The sequence below is a fragment of the Bos taurus genome, chromosome 12, assembly GCF_002263795.3.
Source record: "Bos taurus isolate L1 Dominette 01449 registration number 42190680 breed Hereford chromosome 12, ARS-UCD2.0, whole genome shotgun sequence".
Lineage (NCBI taxonomy): Eukaryota > Metazoa > Chordata > Mammalia > Artiodactyla > Bovidae > Bos > Bos taurus.
Genome location: NC_037339.1, coordinates 71961850 through 71979460, shown reverse-complemented (window position 1 = coordinate 71979460; position 17611 = coordinate 71961850). Strand labels below are relative to the sequence as shown.

Below are 17611 nucleotides of genomic sequence, written 5' to 3'. Positions count from 1 at the left end.
CATGACTGAGCAACTTCACTTTCACTTTTCACTTTCATACATTGGAGAAGGAAATGGCAACCCACTCCAGTGTTCTTGCCTGGAGAATCCCAGGGACATAGGAGCCTAGTGGGCTGCCGTCTATGGGGTTGCACAGAGTCGGACACGACTGAAGTGACTTAGCAGCAGCAGTGTCTATATGTCAATCCCGATCTCCCAATTTATCCCTCCCCTACTTACCTCTTGGTAACTGTAAGTTTCTTTTCTACATCTGTGACTCTATTTCTGTTTTGTAGATAAATTCTTTGTACCCTTTAAAAAATTTTAAAGCATTTTTGTACCCTTTTTTAGGTTTCACATGTAAGTGATATGTTACTCTGTTTGACTTGCTTCACTAAGTATGACAATCTCTAGGACCATCCATTTTGCTGCAAATGACATAATTTAACTTTTTCATGGTTGAATAATATTCCATTGTGTATATGTACCACATTTTTTTTATCACTGGAATGTGAACCTCAATTTCTTACTTGCTTCTTTATTCTTATTCAAAGAAAAAATTGGTTTTCTAGAGATGTCTTCTGTTCACAGCAGATCAGCTAAAGTAGCTCTTATATATATGAGCTCCTTTTGCCAACCTTTCACTCTCAGAATAATCAACCATAACCAAAATCAACTTCAAGATGCATCTTAACTTGTCAGACAATGAATGCTGCCCTTCTTAGCAACTGACATAATCAGGGCCCTGTGGGTTGAAAAAAAATGCACAGTCTGGAAGTTGAGAGTTATGTTATAGTCAGTGGACTTCCTGAGGACTTCAAGTCAGGGATGGAGCATCTAAGACAATGCTGAGAAACTGTTCTAAAGAGGCAAGGGTAGAAGGTCAGGATGTATAGGAATTTTTGCAACAAAAGACTAGGTAGTCAGAACAACAAAAGATTACTGTTAATTAAAGAAAATCAGATGTCTCAAGTAAATGAATTTAGCACTTCTATGTTTAGGGGGAGCTATAAGAGTCTGGGCTCAATGAAATCATTCCACTGACATGTACCTCAGCTATCTGGGCCAGTATCCTGTGTTTTCTCATCCTGAGTTTCCTCAGGGCTCACTTTGGGGAGTGGGTACAGTCTGATGGCTGATAGATGGCAAGTATTCTTTCCTTTCTGAGTTCCCTCAGGGCTCACCAGCTCATGATGGTGGCTGTAGTCACTGATGACTGTGACGACCTTTATTTACTGATACGGCAGTAAATATTTCATTTCCCATCTATACCATTAAAATAATAAAAGGTTGGGTTGGGCCTTTATTTGCCTAATAAAACCATTATCAAGGTAATCAAACCATTAAAATATCAGCCAGGCCTACCACCCAAATAGATTTTCTCTATTCTTCCCTTCCTGTCCCTTTACAAACTATTGTCTGATTTATAATATGTTACTGCAAAACATGGTGTACTAATGGGTTTCTTCCTGCTAATTGACAGGTTTGGGATTCAGGGATACTGGAAGATTATGATGAGCCATATTCCATGTTGCAAGATAGAGACAACCTGTTTTACAAGATGGTGCAACAACTGGGTGAAGCTGAGGCCACTGTTCTCACTGAAAGGGCAAAACAGGTGAGCCTGCTGTGGGGAGCTGTAATTAAAGTTCGTCTCCACAGCACACTCCTCATGCTGTGGCACAAGGGATGTGGTAACAAGCACTCTGTGTCCTTTTCAATTATAAGCCTCTGGATACAAAACCTCATGACTGGGTCTTAACAACACATTGCAGAACACAGATCTGCTGAGAATTGGCAGCTGTGTTGTTGATGGAGTGTAGGATGTGCATGCACATGTACCTAAGAGAGATTTCAGATTAGAGTTTCCACATGATTGGAGTCTGGGTTCCATGATTCTCATGGAACACAGTATACTCTCATTTTGCAGACCCTTTACTTTCATCCTAGATGATGCTCAGAATATTGGTGATGCAAATGTTTCAGGGAACATCCAGGGAACTTGAGATTTTGAAGGAAATAACATTTGTAATATTCTGGGTCTAGGAAGAAGTATTGGAGAAGGAAATGGCAACCCACTTCAGTGTTCTTGCCTGGAGAATCCCATGGACAGAGAAGCCTGGTAGGCTGCAGTCCATGGGGTCACACAGAATAGGACACAACTGAAGTGACTTAGCAGCAGGAGCAGCAGCAGCAGCAGCAGGAAGAAGTACAAGGGAAAGATGTAGATCACTTCTGTTTCTAATCTGTAAAGAGAACTCCTACCTGATACTGTCACTTTCTTCCTAATTCTTTGTCATTTAGAATTAGGTCCAGTTGCCTCCCTTATGGGCTTCCTTGGTAGCCCAGCTGGTAAAGAATCCACCTGCAATGCAGGAGACTCCAGTTTGATTCCTGGGTTAGGAAGACCACTGGAGAAAGAATAGGCTACCCACCAGTATTCTTGGGCTTTCCTGGTGGCTCAGCTGGTAAAGAATCCACCTGAATTGCAGAAGACCTAGGTCTGATCCCTGGGTTGGGAAGATCCCCTGGAGAAGGGAACAGCTACCCACTCCAGTATTGCTTCCTCTACCTTTTAGAAGATGAAATTGTCATCATGATAAATCAAGAACTCATAATATTGCAGAGAGGAAGCCAATTCTGAGTCCATGTTGGAAAATATTTCTTTGACTTGCTTTCCATTGCTCTTGTTATTATAATCATACTTAATGGCTTGTCTGGAGGACCCTGTCCCTCCTAACTGTAAACTAAAACACCTTTGATTGGCCCTTGGAGAGAGAGCTTGTCCCGGCCCACCTGTGAATCAGTTCAGTTTAGTCGCTCAGTTGTGTCTGACTCTTTGCAATCCCAAGGATTGCAGCATGCCAGACTTCCCTGTTCATCACCAAGTCCTGGAGCTTGCTCAAACTCTTGTCCATCGAGTCAGTGATGCCATCCAATCATCTCATCCTCTGTCATCCCCTTCTTCTCCTGCCTTCAATCTTTCCCAACATCAGGGTCTTTTCCAATGAGTCAGTTTTTTGCATCAGGTGGCCAAAGTATTGGACTTTCAGCTTCGGCATCAGTCCTTCCAATGAACACCCAGGAATGATTTATTTTAGGATAGATGAGTTTGATCTCCTTGCAGTCAAAGGCACTCTCAAGAGTATTCTCCAACACCACTGTTCAAAAGCATCAACTCTTTGGTGCTCAGCTTTCTTTATATCCAACTCTCACATCCATACATGACCAATGGAAAAACCATAACCTTGACTAGATACACCTTTGTTGACAAAGTAATGTCTCTGCTTTTTAATATGCTGTCTAGATTGGTCATAACTTTCCTTCCAAGGAGTAAGTGTCATTTAATTTAATGGCTGCAATTACCATCTGCAGTGATTTTGGAGCCAAAAAAAATAAAGTCTGACACTGCTTCCACTGTTTGCCCATCTATTTGTAGTGCAGTGATGGGACCGGATGCCATGATCTTAGTTTTCTGATTGTTGAGCTTTAAGCCAGCTTTTTCACTTTACTCTTTCACTTGCATCAAGAGGCTTTTTAATTCCTCTTCACTTTCTGTCATAAGGATGGTGTCATCTGCATATCTGAGGTTACTTATATTTCTCCCACCAATCTTGATTCCAGCTTGTGCTTCTTCCAGCCCAGCGTTTCTCATGATGTACTCTGCATAGAAGTTAAATAAGCAGGGTGATGATATACAGCCTTGACATACTCCTTTTCCTATTTGGAACCAGTCTGTTGTTCCATGTCCAATTCTAATTGCTGCTTCCTGACCTGCATACAGGTTTCTCAAGAGGCAAGTCAAGTGGTCTGGTATTCCTGTCTCTTTTAGAATTTTCCACAGTTTATTGTGATCCACACAGTCAAAGGCTTTGGCATAATCAGTAAAGCAGAAATAGATGTTTTTCTGGAACTCTCTTGCTTTTTTGATGATCTAGCATATGTTGGCAATTTGATCTCTGGTTCCTCTGCCTTTTCTAAAACCAGTTTGAACATCTGAAAGTTCACAATTCATGTATTGCTGAAGCCTGACTTGAAGAATTTTGAGCATTACTTTACTAGCGTGTGAGATGAGTGCAATTGTGTGGTAGTTTGAGCATTCTTTGGCATTGCCTTTCTTTGGGATTGGAATGAAAACTGAGCTTTTCCAGTCCTGTGGCCACTGCTTAGTTTTCCAAATTTGCTGACATATTGAGTTCATCACTTTCACAGCAATATATACATTTCATATCCAGTTCTGTTTTGGGGGTAGCAAGCAATAAGAAAGAAATAAAGTACAGTTGATATGAAGGTGGATGTCTCAGTGGTTTTCTGTTTCATTTATGAAGTCCATTATCTCTCTCCCATGATTACTTTGTTCACAACACCCACAGATGTATTCAGAGCCAGGATTTATAAAGCATCTGTAATCATACATTCAAGTGACCCAGCTCATAACATGAGTCAGCCTCAAATAGATGGTACATTTTCTATTTTAAAGACTCAAACAAAACTTTTCTTGTTCAGGTAAAAAAAAAAAAATGACAGTCTAAATCCATTTTCACCCAAACACATTTAGAAATAAGAGTTCACAAGTCTTGACATTATTTCATTTTGTTATGTGTATCTGTCAAGAATGGTTTCCCTGGGGGCTCAGTGGTAAAGAATCCACCTGCCGATGCAGGAGACATAGGTTCAGTCCCTGAGTCAGGAAGATCCCCTGAAGAAGGAAATGGCAACCCACTCCAGTATCCTTGCCTGGAAAATTCCATGGACAGAGGAGCCTTGAGGATCCATGGGACGCAAAAGAGTTGGACATGACTTAACAACTAAACAACAACAAATCTGTTAAGAAACTGACATACAATACAGTTACTGAAAACTGATGATTCTGGAATTTGCCAGCATTTCATTTCCTTTTTATTCTTATCATGCACTTATCAGAAAACCTATATCTCTTCTAGTTCAGCTGGAAATTGGTAGAATTGAAGAACTTAGGGACCTGGCAAAGAACTATCCTATATTGTGGCATCATCTTACATTTAAGAGAGGTTGGTTGGTTGAGTCCTTGTTAGAGCTTTTCTACATTCCTTATGACTGCTTTGCCTTACAAACTAAATGCCAGTATATTTCATATATATATGCCAGTGTTTCAGTGCTTGTCAATCAGAGTTTATAAAATATAGGGATTACAACCTGGTGAAAGTGAAGTCAAAGTGAAAGTTGGTTAGTTGTGTCCGACTCTTTATGACCCCTTGGACTATACAGTCCATGGAATTCTCCAGGCCAGAATACAGGAGTGGGTAGCCTTTCCCTTCTCCAGGGCATCCTCCCAACCCAGGGATTGAACCAAGGTCTCCCTCATTGCAGAAAGATTCTTTACCAGCTAAGCTGTAAGGAAATATTAGCATCCAAACCTATTGTGCTCATTTTATGTGTGAAAATGACAAATCCTCATGCATTCACTAGATTTTCCAGCCTCTTTGTCACCCTGTTTTTATCTCCAGGCTTTGAGTCAGTAAAATGATTTTGTTTATCAATTTAATATAGTGATAAAATATATCTGTGAATCAGAATGGTCAGAACTCTAGTGGATCTACAGGTTGTTTGACATTAAGCCCAGCCCCACTGAGGGTTTTAATGGGGCTACTTCCCCCATAGAATAAATACATCTCTGCTTTTTAAAATGGTGACTCCACTAATGTTATGATTTGTGCCAACATGAAAAAGTGGATGTAGAAATGTGTTGCCTCAGGGAGGACTTTGCAACTTTTAAACATGCTGTTTTTGTCTTCTTTTCTCCCTCAGGTGCACCTCTAAAGATATCACTCACAGTGACCATGTGATTATGAACACTTACAGTGGACAGCCTTCAGTCTTAACAATTTTTGAGTCAACACTGTGATTCTACCATGAGGTCAAGTCTAGCCCAAAGGCATCTTTCCAACAGATTTTACATGTATAAACTATGTTGTACTTTTTTTTATACCAAAAAGTATTTATACACACAAGATGTTAGTTTTTCTATCTTTTTCCCTCCAACTTCACCAACTGATTCCAAGCTCTTACAAAATGATTTATTATTTTTATTTCTATGTTATACTATTTTCTTCTCCAAATCAGAGGTTCAGGCCACCAGTAAAAGCTGTGTACCAGGTTTTCTGCCTTAAGAGACTCCAGAGCCAAAGCTCATTTTCTAATGTGCAAGACAAAATTGTCACAGATTTTTTTTTTTAAATATTGTTCCCCAAATTACCTACTACTTTCCATTCATGTCAGGGGTTCCGCTTATTTGAAGACTAGTGTGAAGTAGCTGTTTTGTGTCACCATTTCCTTTAATATAACTAGAATTCATTATTCTACCCAAAGATCTCTACTTAAAACACTACAGAGAAAACTAATAGGAAAAACAAAAATATAGTGTAGTTTAAGTGAATTATGGGAGAGGAAGGTGTCCCTCTCTCAAAAAAAAAAAAAATTGATACATGATTAAAATATAGGACAATATTATGTGTTCTAAAAAAGAAGGAAGAGAAAATATGCTTTCTCAAAATAGAAGCCCTTCTAGGGGATTTGAGAATGAAGGACAGATGTGTGATCTATTGTCTTCTAGATAGAGAATTTTATTTTATTTTTTAACTTTTTTTATTGTAGTAAAATGTGTAACATAAAATTTGCCATAAAGTCACTTTTAAGCATACAGTTCAATGATGTTAATCACATTCACAGTATTGTGCAGCCATGAATATTTACTTTATTTTTGGTAATTATGTTAGTACTGTTCATTTTGTTATTTGTACAGAGTCATTTTTGGTAAGTTTTATTTCTCTAAAGGTGGATCTATTTCCTGTGAGTTTTGAACTTAGCTGGCATAAAGTTACTCCCTATATCTATATGTTTAAACTCTGCAACATCTATAATTGTGTTCTTTCTTTTTTCTTTTTAATTTTCTTTTGAGCCTTTTGTAAAATGAGTAATCTTACATGACTTTTTCCTATTTTAAAGAATCACATTTTTTGCTGAATTGATATTTCCCGTTTTCTTTTCTACTTCATATTATTCTGTCTTTCCTTCAACTTTTCATTTATTTTGAGATTTATTTCCTAAAATTCTTAAATTGGAAATTTAGTTCAACTTTTAACTTAATCATTTTTATAGTGTAAGTACATTAGCTACTTTTTCTTTTTTTACTCTAAGGTCCACTTAACTATAACCTACAAGTTTGGATACTAGCACTGATCAATAACCATACTATTAAGTATTTTCTAATATCTAATTGAATTCATTATTTATATCTTTTACCCATGAGTTATTCATAAGGGTAATATTCTCTAAATTTCAAGTGCTAATGGATTTTTTTCTATTAGACTGAACCATGTATAACCACTAACATTCAATCTTTTTTTTCACCTATATAATAACATTTTAATATGGTTCAAAATAATAATTTGATTTTGTTATTAACATATAACAATTTCTACACTTGAATTAGTCAGACAATATTCAATTGAGGATTTTAAACCAAAGGTAACCATGTTTACATACAAAGTTCCTGTTTGCACCACTTGTATTTTATTTTATTTTAAAGTGTTAAAAGTATGTGTATAATCAGTAAAGTTCAAATAAAAATCCTCCCCAAGTACTGATTTTTTTTTTTTTTTGGATACGTATTGCAGAATGGTTCTCTGGGATGCAGACTCAGATGGAGTTTAGTTCTGGAATGTTTATCAGGGGTGCCCTTGTGATCAACATTTATAGAATCAGGAGAGAAGAAACAGGGTAGGGCAGAGGGAAAATCAAGCTGCAACACTGTTCAGATGACTTTAGCTGACCCCATGGGGGTCTGGAGTGAAGATAGTCCTTTGAGGTTGTCCTGACAAGTCCACTGGCCAGGCTTTTATGCTTCCCCCTGGATGAGTCATTGCATAAAAGCTATCCCCAGAGGACCTGGTGGCTGAAGACTGCCCACTGACAGCACATCCAGCAACTGGGCAACAAGTCCTCAAAGGGAGGTCTGGACAGCACATCACCATGTCCCCACAGCAAGTATCACAGCTCCAGAGGTAGGTGATGAGGATGTACTGTGGGAAAAACTCTTGATTTTTTAGTGTGCAGCTCAACCCTGTGCACCTCCCACTTCAGTCATAAAAAAGTGAGAAATAGAGGAGCTTTTGTTTTCAAGTCTAAAGCCAATACTGTGCATTGATTTATATGATTCTATTCTTGAATCAGTACCATGGTCCAAATGTTGAAGAATATACCAGAAAACACAACAGACCACTTTAAAACTCTTCCGAGTTTTGTAAACACAAGCCTTGTGTTAAAACTTGTTTTACACTGTTAAAAATATTGATAATGTGTAAATAGGGCTTTCTGAAAGCTTATATGGTCTCATTTTAAATATAAATATCATGGTTACCATTAACTCACACTCTAACAGTGTAATACTCAAATTCTCCAAGCCAGGCTTCAACAGTACGTGAACTGTGAACTTCGAGATGTTGAAGCTGGATTTAGAAAAGGCAAAGGAAACAGAGATCAAATTGCCAACATCTACTGGATCATCAAAAAAGAAAGAGAGTTCCAGAAAAACATCTACTTATGCTTTATTGCCTATCCCAAAGTCTTTGACTGTCTGTGGTCACAATAAACTGGAAAATTCTGAAAGAGATGGGAATACCAGACCACCTGACCTGCCTCTTGAGAAACCTGTATGCAGGTCAGGAAGCAACAGTTAGAAGTGGACATGGAACAACAGACTGGTTTCAAATAGGAAAAGGAGTATGTCAAGGCTGTATATTGTCACCCTAATTATTTAACTTACATACAGAGTATATCATGAGAAATGCTGGGTTGGGTGAAGCACAAGCTGGAATCAAGATTGCCACGAGATATATCAATAACCTCAGATATGTAGATGACACCATCCTTATGGCAGAAAGTGAAGAAGAATTAAAAAGCCTCTTGATGAAAGTGAAAGAGGAGAGTAAAAATTTGGCTTAAAGATTAACATTCAGAAAACTAAGATCATGGCATCCCATCCCATCACTTCATGGCAAACAGATGGGGAAACAGTGGAAACAGTGGCAGACTTTATTTTGGGGGGCTCCAAAATCACTACAGATGATGGCTGCAGCCATGAAATTAAAAGACACTTACTCCTTGGAAGGAAAGTTATGACCAAACTAGACAGTGTGTTAAAAAGCAGAGACATTACTTTGCCAACAAAGGTCCATCTAGTCAAAGCTATGGTTTTTCCAGTAGTCATGTATGGATGTGAGAGTTGGACTATAAAGAAACCTGAGTGCAGAAAAACTAATGCTTTTGATCTGTGGTGTTGGAGAAGACTTTTAAGAGTCTCTTGGACTGCAAGGAGATCCAACCAGTCCATCCTAAAGGAGATCAGTCCTGAACATTCATTGGAAGGACTGATGGTGGAGGCTGAAACTCCAATATTCAGCAACCTGATGTGAAGAACAGACTCATCTGAAAAGATTCTGATGCTGGGAAGGATTGAAGATGGGAGGAGCAGGGGACAACAGAGGATGAGATGGTTGAATGGCATCACCAACTCAATGGACATGAGTTTGAGTAAACCCTGGGAGTTGGTTATGGACAGGGAGGCCTGGCGTGCTGCAGTACATGGGGTCACAGATAGGACGCGGCTGAGCAACTGAACCGAACTGAACTGAACCATTAACAAAGAAGGTAGTGGTTGAGACGGTAGTACAGATGGGGCACTAGGTATTATATGTAAAGGGCTTAGGTGAGCCTTGGTGGCTCAGCTGGTAAGGAATCTGCCTGCAATGTGGGAGACCTGGATTTGATCCCTGGTTTGGGAAGGGAAAGAGTACCCGCTTCAGTATTCTGTCCTGGAGCATTCCAGGGGATTGTAAAGAGTGACCATGACTGAGTGACTTTCATTTTTATGTGCAAAAGCTGTTATTAAAAGTTATTAATTTTCCTTTAAAAACAGAGAATATGGATTAACTGAGCTTTTCCAAACCTAACGGTCTAAGAAAACTATATTTTTCCCCAAAACTAAAATGGCAATGTGTGTTTAAAAGTGGGTCAAACATATTTTTTTGAATTTAGAACTAAAAAATAACATTACTGGAAGGAATAATATGCCCCAGCCCTATGAGACGTCTATCTACACACCTGGCCCAGATTACTTGCCTTAGGAGTCAAATTGGGATTGTGTGTGTAGCCTTTCCCTTCTCCAGGAGATCTTCCAAACCCAGGGATTGAACCCATGTCTACCACATTGCAGGCAGATTCTTTACCAGCTGAGCCACAAGAGAAGCCCTGACATTGGATGGTTCTGACTAAATTCACTCTTTCACTCAGCAACCATGCTCATACTTATTCATTCCAAAAGGTGGAAGCTTTGGGTATTCCAAACCAGTGTTTTTTTGTTTTTATGAAAACTAATCATCTTTAAATTTTGAGGAAATTACATTGAAAATATTTTTAAAATTAAATATTGCAGACTGCTTAGACAGAAAATGAGCCTCTGAGATGGAGTTTATATCACATTCAGTTCAGTAGCTCAGTCGTGTTTGACTGTTTGTGACTGCATGGACTGTAGCACACCAGGCCTACCTGTCCATCACCAACTCCCTGAATTTACTCAAACTCATGTCCATCAAGTCAGTGATGCCATCTAACCAGCTCATCCTCTGTTGTCCCCTGCTCCTCCCATCTTCAGTCTTTCCCAGCATAGGGGTCTTTTCAAATAAGTCAGTTCTTCGCATCAGGTGGCCAAAGTATTGAAGTTTCAGCTTCAGCATGAGTCTTTCCGATTTCCTTTAGGATGGACTGGTTGGATCTCCTTGCAGTCCAAGGGACTCTCAAGAGTCTTTTCCAACACCACAGTTCAAAAGCATCAATTCTTTGACTCTCAGCTTCCTTTATAGTCCAACTCTCACATCCATACATAACTACTGGAAAAACCATAGCTTTAACTAGATGGACCTTTGTTGGCAAATAATGCCTCTGCTTTTTAATATGCTGTCTAGGTTGGTCATAGCTTTTCTTCCAAGGAGCAAGCGTCTTTTAATTTTATGGCTGCAGTCACCATCTGCAGTGATTTTGGAGCTTCAAAAATAAAGTCTCTCACTCTTTCCATGTTTCCCCATCTATTTGCCATGAAGTGATGGGACCAGATGCCATGGTCTTAGTTTTCTGAATGTTGAGCTTTAAGCCAACATTTTTTTTCTCCTATTTCACTTTCATCAAGAGGCATTTTAGTTCCTCTTCACTTTCTGCCATAAGTGTGGTGTCATCTGCATTTCTAAGGTTATTGATATATCTCCTGGCAATCTTGATTCCAGCTTGTGCTTCATTCAGTCCGACATTTAACATGATGTATTCTGCTTATAAGTTAAATAAGCAAGGTGCCAAAAAGCAGGGTACTGCTTTCCCAATTTGAAACCAGTCTGTTCTTCCATGTCTGGTTCTAACCATTGCTTCTTGACCTGCATACAGATTTATCAGGAGGCAAGTGGTGGTCTGGTATTCCCATCTCTTTAAGAATTTTCCACAGTTTGTTGTGATCCACACAGTCAAAGGCTTTGGAATAGTCAGTAAAGCAGAAGTAGATGTTTTTCTGGAACTCTCTTGCTTTTTTGAGGTTCATTGATTTAGACAAAACTGTAGTCCATGTGATCAGTTTGATTTTATATCACATTTAGAAGTTTTGTATGTAACAACAAGAGGATTGAGGGTTTTTAAACTTTACATTTTGCAACAATAAAGTTTTTTTTTTTAAATACAGGAGTTTATACTGATTCTGATAAGATATAAAATAGATAAGAAGAAGGGAAAGCTATTTGGTTTTCTGGGGGTTTTTTTGGCAGAATGCTTTGTGCTGTGTTGTGCTCAATCGCTTCATTTCTGTCCAACTCTTTGTGACCCCGTGGATTGTAGCCTGCCAGCGAGGCTCCTCTATCCATGGAGTTCTCCAGGCAACCAGTGGGTTGCCATGCCCTCCTCCAGAAGATCTTCTGACCCAAGGATCAAGCTCAGGTCTCTTTCATCTCCTGTACTGATAGGCATGTTCTTTACCACTAACACCATCTAGGAAGCCCCCCTCACAAATAACTATTAAGTGACCACTGCTTTTGGCCACTTATGTCTCAGATGGTTTATGTAGTGACAGACAGAAGATTCATTCTCCCTGGTGTTCCTGACTGCATGGAGAGCTCCCTGATACTGTGGGGAATTCTCCCCTCACCTCCTGCTCTGTCCCGTTTACAGGACTGCTCTCAGGACCTGAGTTTCTGAGTCATGGTCTACTTGGCAGGATGATGCTCTCTCCCCAGTAGGTCAGTGAGTGGGGGTGGGGAGACTGTTCCCCTTCCCATCTCACCATCCTGTCTGTCAGCCTCCATGGAACTGCAGCCCTGCACTGGGCAGGGATGGTCTAATTTAGTTAACTCAAGAGCTACAGTAAACCAAAAGCATATTTCAGTACAAAAGAGAAATAGTTCAAGAATAGTTCAATAGTTCAAGATTTGACCACTTGTCCTTTCCCACATTCTAAAGGGAAATCTCTTAAAGAATTGAGCCTTTTGCCAAAAGGTCCCCTTGTGAGAGCTCCCCAGAGGCCAACACCATTCCTCTGGTGCCTGGTTTTTAACTGAGGTCACTCCTTCCACTCTCTTCACAGGAATTGCTACCTACCTCTTTTAGGAGACCCACCCTCAGAAAAATCTCATTGCCATGGAGGTCTCATCTCCTGAATCAAGCTCCACTCCCCTGGCCAGTCACCAAATCTTGAGTCTAAATCACTCAGTGGAGTGACAGGGGTGTTTCCTGGGGCTCAGGTCAGTAGGGTAGGGTGTCTGAAGGAGAAAACGCTCTGATGCTGTTGGCTCCTGGGTCTAGTGTGAGCCTGGGTCTCCAGAACAATGGATTTCCTTCAAGAATCCCACTTCTGAGAGGTTGCTGAGTGTCAGGTTCTTTAATTCTTTGACCTGACAGAACAGGAACCTCTCCTGGCTTCTATGAGGAGGGGAGACTCAAGTTTCCAAGAGTAAATATCACTTTTCAAGAGAACAATGCAGACCACACTCATATTAAGAAACAATTCTCTTCGCTAGTCCACTGCTTCTCCTTTCTCCAGGTCTTCAGGAGAATTACACAGCGTTATTGGGCAGAAGAGTGTTTGATTTCTTTCTGTTTTGTTACCTACAATCCTGAGGCAGACCCTAATAGGTGACTTCAGCCAAGTGTCACTCATGTACTGATAGATGGGTAAATATTTGGCTTCAGAAGTAAAGTCTTTAATCAAAGCATAGAGGGGTGAGAGTTCAAGCTCTAGAAGACATATTCTCCCCACAACTAGCCAGGCTGCTGTGGTTCCTGTCAACTGGGAGTGGACAGAGTTCTTGGGGAGTGAACTCAGCTATGCAGCTGCAATTGCAGATCAGTGCCAGGTGCTGTGTCTCTGGACATGGCCCTCTGAGCTGAGGTTGTCAGTGAAGCCATTTCACACCAGGGTCTCTGGTATGAAGGCCTGGGTTTGAGACCTCTGCACAAGATGCCCTGTGAGCAGGTGAAATATCTCAGCACAAAGGAAAAGAAAAAAGGTTGGACTTTTACTTTATGACCCAGATTCTGTGCTTTCTCCCTGGGAACTGTTGGTCTTTGTGGTGACACGTCCCCTCTTTGTGCCTGTCCTGCTTCTCATCCTGAGGGGCCTGAGGGTGCAGGTCCAGCTCCTGCAGCTGCTTCCTGCTGAGTGTGGTGTCATCAGACCCTGGGGAGGAGCAGGACTTCTCCCACCACCTATGGATGTGTCTGGTGCCCCTTGGCCTTGGCCCTAACTGTTCTGTCTCTGCGAGACCGTCATCTGGAGTTTTCTAGATTCTGAGGGTCATGGAGGGGCCCGGGAAAGGACAATTCTGGTAGTGCTCGGTTGGCCCCATCACCCTGCCCCCAGATTGTTCCCCAGACCAGGTGGTCTGGTGTCTGCAGCCGAGTGACTCTCCCAGTGGTCCATCTGTGCCTCCTTCAGTGAGACTATGTGTATCCTCATGAAAACAGGTCCACATGCTGCCTGGTACACAAACCCCTTCCCAGGCAGCAAACAGGTAATCCAGAGCAACTCGGTCCCCTAGGGCCATCCCAGCCAGGAAGGCAGCAGACCTGTGTCACAGCTAGAAATCCTGGCTGGTCTTCTTGGCCACTTTCACCTGAGTAGCTGTTTTTTTTTTTGTTTGTTGGTTTGTTTTTTTTTATGTTGACAATGTTCTATGTGTCACTAGGCCCAGGTCACTAGCTCCCCTCTGAGTGCAACAATTCCTACAGTTAATCATTTACTCTTTGGGAACACAATTTTGTTGGTTTTTGGAAGAGAAGCTTCAGGTCAGAGAGAGGTTCACAGGAGTAGTCAAGAAGATCCATTGCCCCAGTTGTTTCTCTGGAGGTTGGGGCTCAGGGGCCCCTTCACTCAAGTGTGATGTTCCCATGAAGTGAACCCCTGAAGCTTCTGGGAAGATGGTAGTTGGCATCACCAAGGGGGGTCCATTCCTCTTAGGGTTGTAGGTTTTCCAAATTTTTAGATGACCCTGGCCCTCTGGCTGGAAGAGATGGAGGGAAGGTTGGTGAGTGCAGGCATGTGTGCTGTTGCTTCAGTCATGTCTGACTCGCTGCAGCACCATGGATTGTAGCCCATAAGACTCCTCTGTCCATGTGATTCTCCAGGCAAGAATACTAGAGTAGGGTGCCATTGCCTACTCCAGGGGATCTATCCAACCCAGGGATCAAACCCAAGTCTCTTGTCTCCTGCATCGGCAGGCAGGTTCTTTACCACTAGAAGAGTAGGGGTTTCCCATTGTAGACCTGAGAAAGTTTAGGTAATATATGAAGCATCTAGAGCTCTGGTCCCCTGGTTCCACACCCAGACTTCTCTGTACAGTTCAACAATGGATTTCAACATTTCTTCTAAATGTCCTATTAATTAATGTTAAGAAAAGAATAGTAGAAAGTTTCAAAAGATCTTGGTTAAAGGCAGAAAAGACAGAAGCTGAAAGGACTGAGTGTATTTGGCAGTTTGGAGAAAGTATGTAACTGAAAAATTACAAATTTCAACTCTAATTGTCTTATTTTTTGCAGCAAAAAAATTTTAAACATGCATGAGATATCAAGAAAGTAGTATAATATATCTCCATCATGTCCATCAGTAGAAATTATCAGCATTCTGTTATTCTTATATTTGGCCTTATTTAAAATGTTTGAATACATTAGGCTTTCCTTAAAATAATTTCCCCTCCAGCTTTATTGAGGTATTATTGACACTCAAAAATGTATATATTTAAGATGTACAACCTAATGACTTAAGACACATATATACATTGTGAAATACCACAGCCAAGTCAATCAACATAGCCATCACTTCACACTTTAACCATTTTCCTTTTTTCTTTTTTATGTTGAGAGCCTTCAAGATCTAGTCTCTTAAAAAATTAAACATACACAGAATATTGCCAACTGTAGCCACACTGCTGTATACTAGTTTTGCAGAACTTACTTATCTTGCATAACTGAAGCCAAAAGCCATTATTAACAATACTCTGTTGTTAATAGCCAAGATACATGGGAAATTATCAAAGAATAACAAAATGATCTTGTTATAAACACCACAAACTTTAATCTTTGTTTACGGTAGAAGGAGGAGAAACTGCTGAGCTGGTAAGATGGTCACACAAATGACTAAAGACAAGAGTGGGAGTCCAAGACTTTGTTTTTTTTCAGTTCTACAGTGATTCCAAAAGTGTATTCTAGGCACTTTTCATGCATACTGTCCATCTACCAGTACTGGACGTGGACTTGATTTCAAATCAGGATTTGTCATTTACTAATTTGAAGAACTTAGAAAAGTAACTGTCCTTAAGCCACATCTTTCTCATGTGTAAAAATAGGAATGATAGTACCTTCTTGAATAGGGCATTGTTACAAAAGTAGTGAGGTAAGTTTTTCAGAAACGTCCATACCCTGTGTTATGTAACATATGTCACTGTCATTCCACTAGGCCCTGGAGCACATGATAAAAAAATCATAAGGCAGTCTCTCTCCCCTCCCCCTCATCCATGTTCTCCTTTCCCAATCTAAGAGGGCAGCAAAAAGCCCACAGAGGTCCCTACATAGTACAAAATGTGAGATGCCAACAGCCTGTCTCCAGGAGCAGCATTCATTCATCTTCCAAAATCATTCAAGTTCCTCTATTCCTTTTACTTTTCTTTAGCTCTTATAGCTCTACACATACAATCTGTGCTAAACCCTGCAGTTGTGTGAGATCAAATGCTTGCCTACAACCTGTGGTTGTGTTCTACCTAAGTTTCTGTGTCCAAGGTATAGTCAGGCCAAACAAATGCAAATGTTGGCATTTGGAGCAGAGAAAGGTTTATCGCAGGGGTCATGCTAGGAGTACAGGCAACTCATCCTTATAAAATCCAAACTCCTTGATGGATTTCAGGGGAGAGGTTTTAAAAGCAAGGTGAGGGAGAAAGTCCAGGGAATGTAATCAACTTCTACACCATTCTGATTGGTTGAGGGTGAGATATCAGAGTAGGATCACAGGGTTTAACATCATCAGTCCTTTGGTTCCAGCTGGTCTGGGTGCTGCCTGCTTAAGGCCATGGTGCAGTGACCTTATTCATCTGGGGGGTGTTTTAATATCTGCAGAACAATTCAGAAATGTCCATCAGACACTGTCATCTATGTGCTTCAGAGAGAAGCTAATGATTTTGTGACTGTTATATGACCTATTGGAGAAGGCGACAGCATCCCACTCCAGTACTCTTGCCTGGAAAATCCCATGGACAGAGAAGCCTGGTAGGCTGCAGTCCATGGGGTCGCTAAGAGTCAGACATGACTGAGCGACTTCACTTTCCCTTTTCACTTTCATGCATTGGAGAAGGAAATGACAACCCACTCCGGTGTTCTTGCCTGGAGAATCCCAGGGACGGGGGAGCCTGGTGGGCTGCCATCTATGGGGTCGCACAGAGTCAGACACAACTGAAGCAACTTAGCAGCAGCAGTCAATTTTAGGAAAGAATATTTATTTTTCTATTTCTGTAAGAAATTTAAAGCTATAGAAGAAGAAAAAAATAAGAATTTCTTTCTATTAGTCAAATATACTTGCTGATATTTTGGTTGTTTTTTCTTTCCCTTAGAAATCTTTCTGCACAACTGAGCGTGCATGCTTTTCTATAAAACTAAAAAAAATTTGAATCTTGAGTCCTTCTTAATTTTCTATGCTTAATGTTTATTTATTGAATTAGATAATGTTCAAAACATGGTATTTAATGCAATTTATGCAGTCTTTCACTTTTAACACAGTTTTTTGCTAATTATGATATGATGGCCATATCCATAGGGATATATATTTACCTCACCCTAATATTTAGGTCCATCTTTCCTTTTGCTATATCCCCAGAAGTAGGGTAAACTGGTGAAAAGCCAAAATGTTTTTGATCAGGTTTGGACCAGTTTGCCCTCTTAAAGCTCTTATGTGCTTATTTCATTGCCATCTTTGAGTACCGAACTTACATTTTTATTAGGTCTAAATAAAATAGATAAGTTAAATAAATTTAACTTGAATTTATTTGATTTGTGGAGATGGAGCTTTCTTATGTCTATTGAC

General features: G+C 40.3%; 1 protein-coding gene across 1 annotated transcript in view; it reads left to right on the top strand.

The window, feature by feature from the left end:
- Nucleotides 1–6374, top strand: part of LOC100337076 (ATP-binding cassette sub-family C member 4) — a 166644-nt gene extending 160270 nt beyond the window's left edge. Inside the window, exons 30-31 of the mRNA XM_025000154.2 lie at nt 1463–1597; nt 5767–6374. Of these exons, the coding sequence (XP_024855922.1) occupies nt 1463–1597; nt 5767–5778 (147 nt within the window). The 3' untranslated portion in view covers nt 5779–6374. The remainder of the gene's footprint in view (nt 1–1462; nt 1598–5766) is intronic.
- Nucleotides 6375–17611: the final 11237 nt, after the last annotated feature.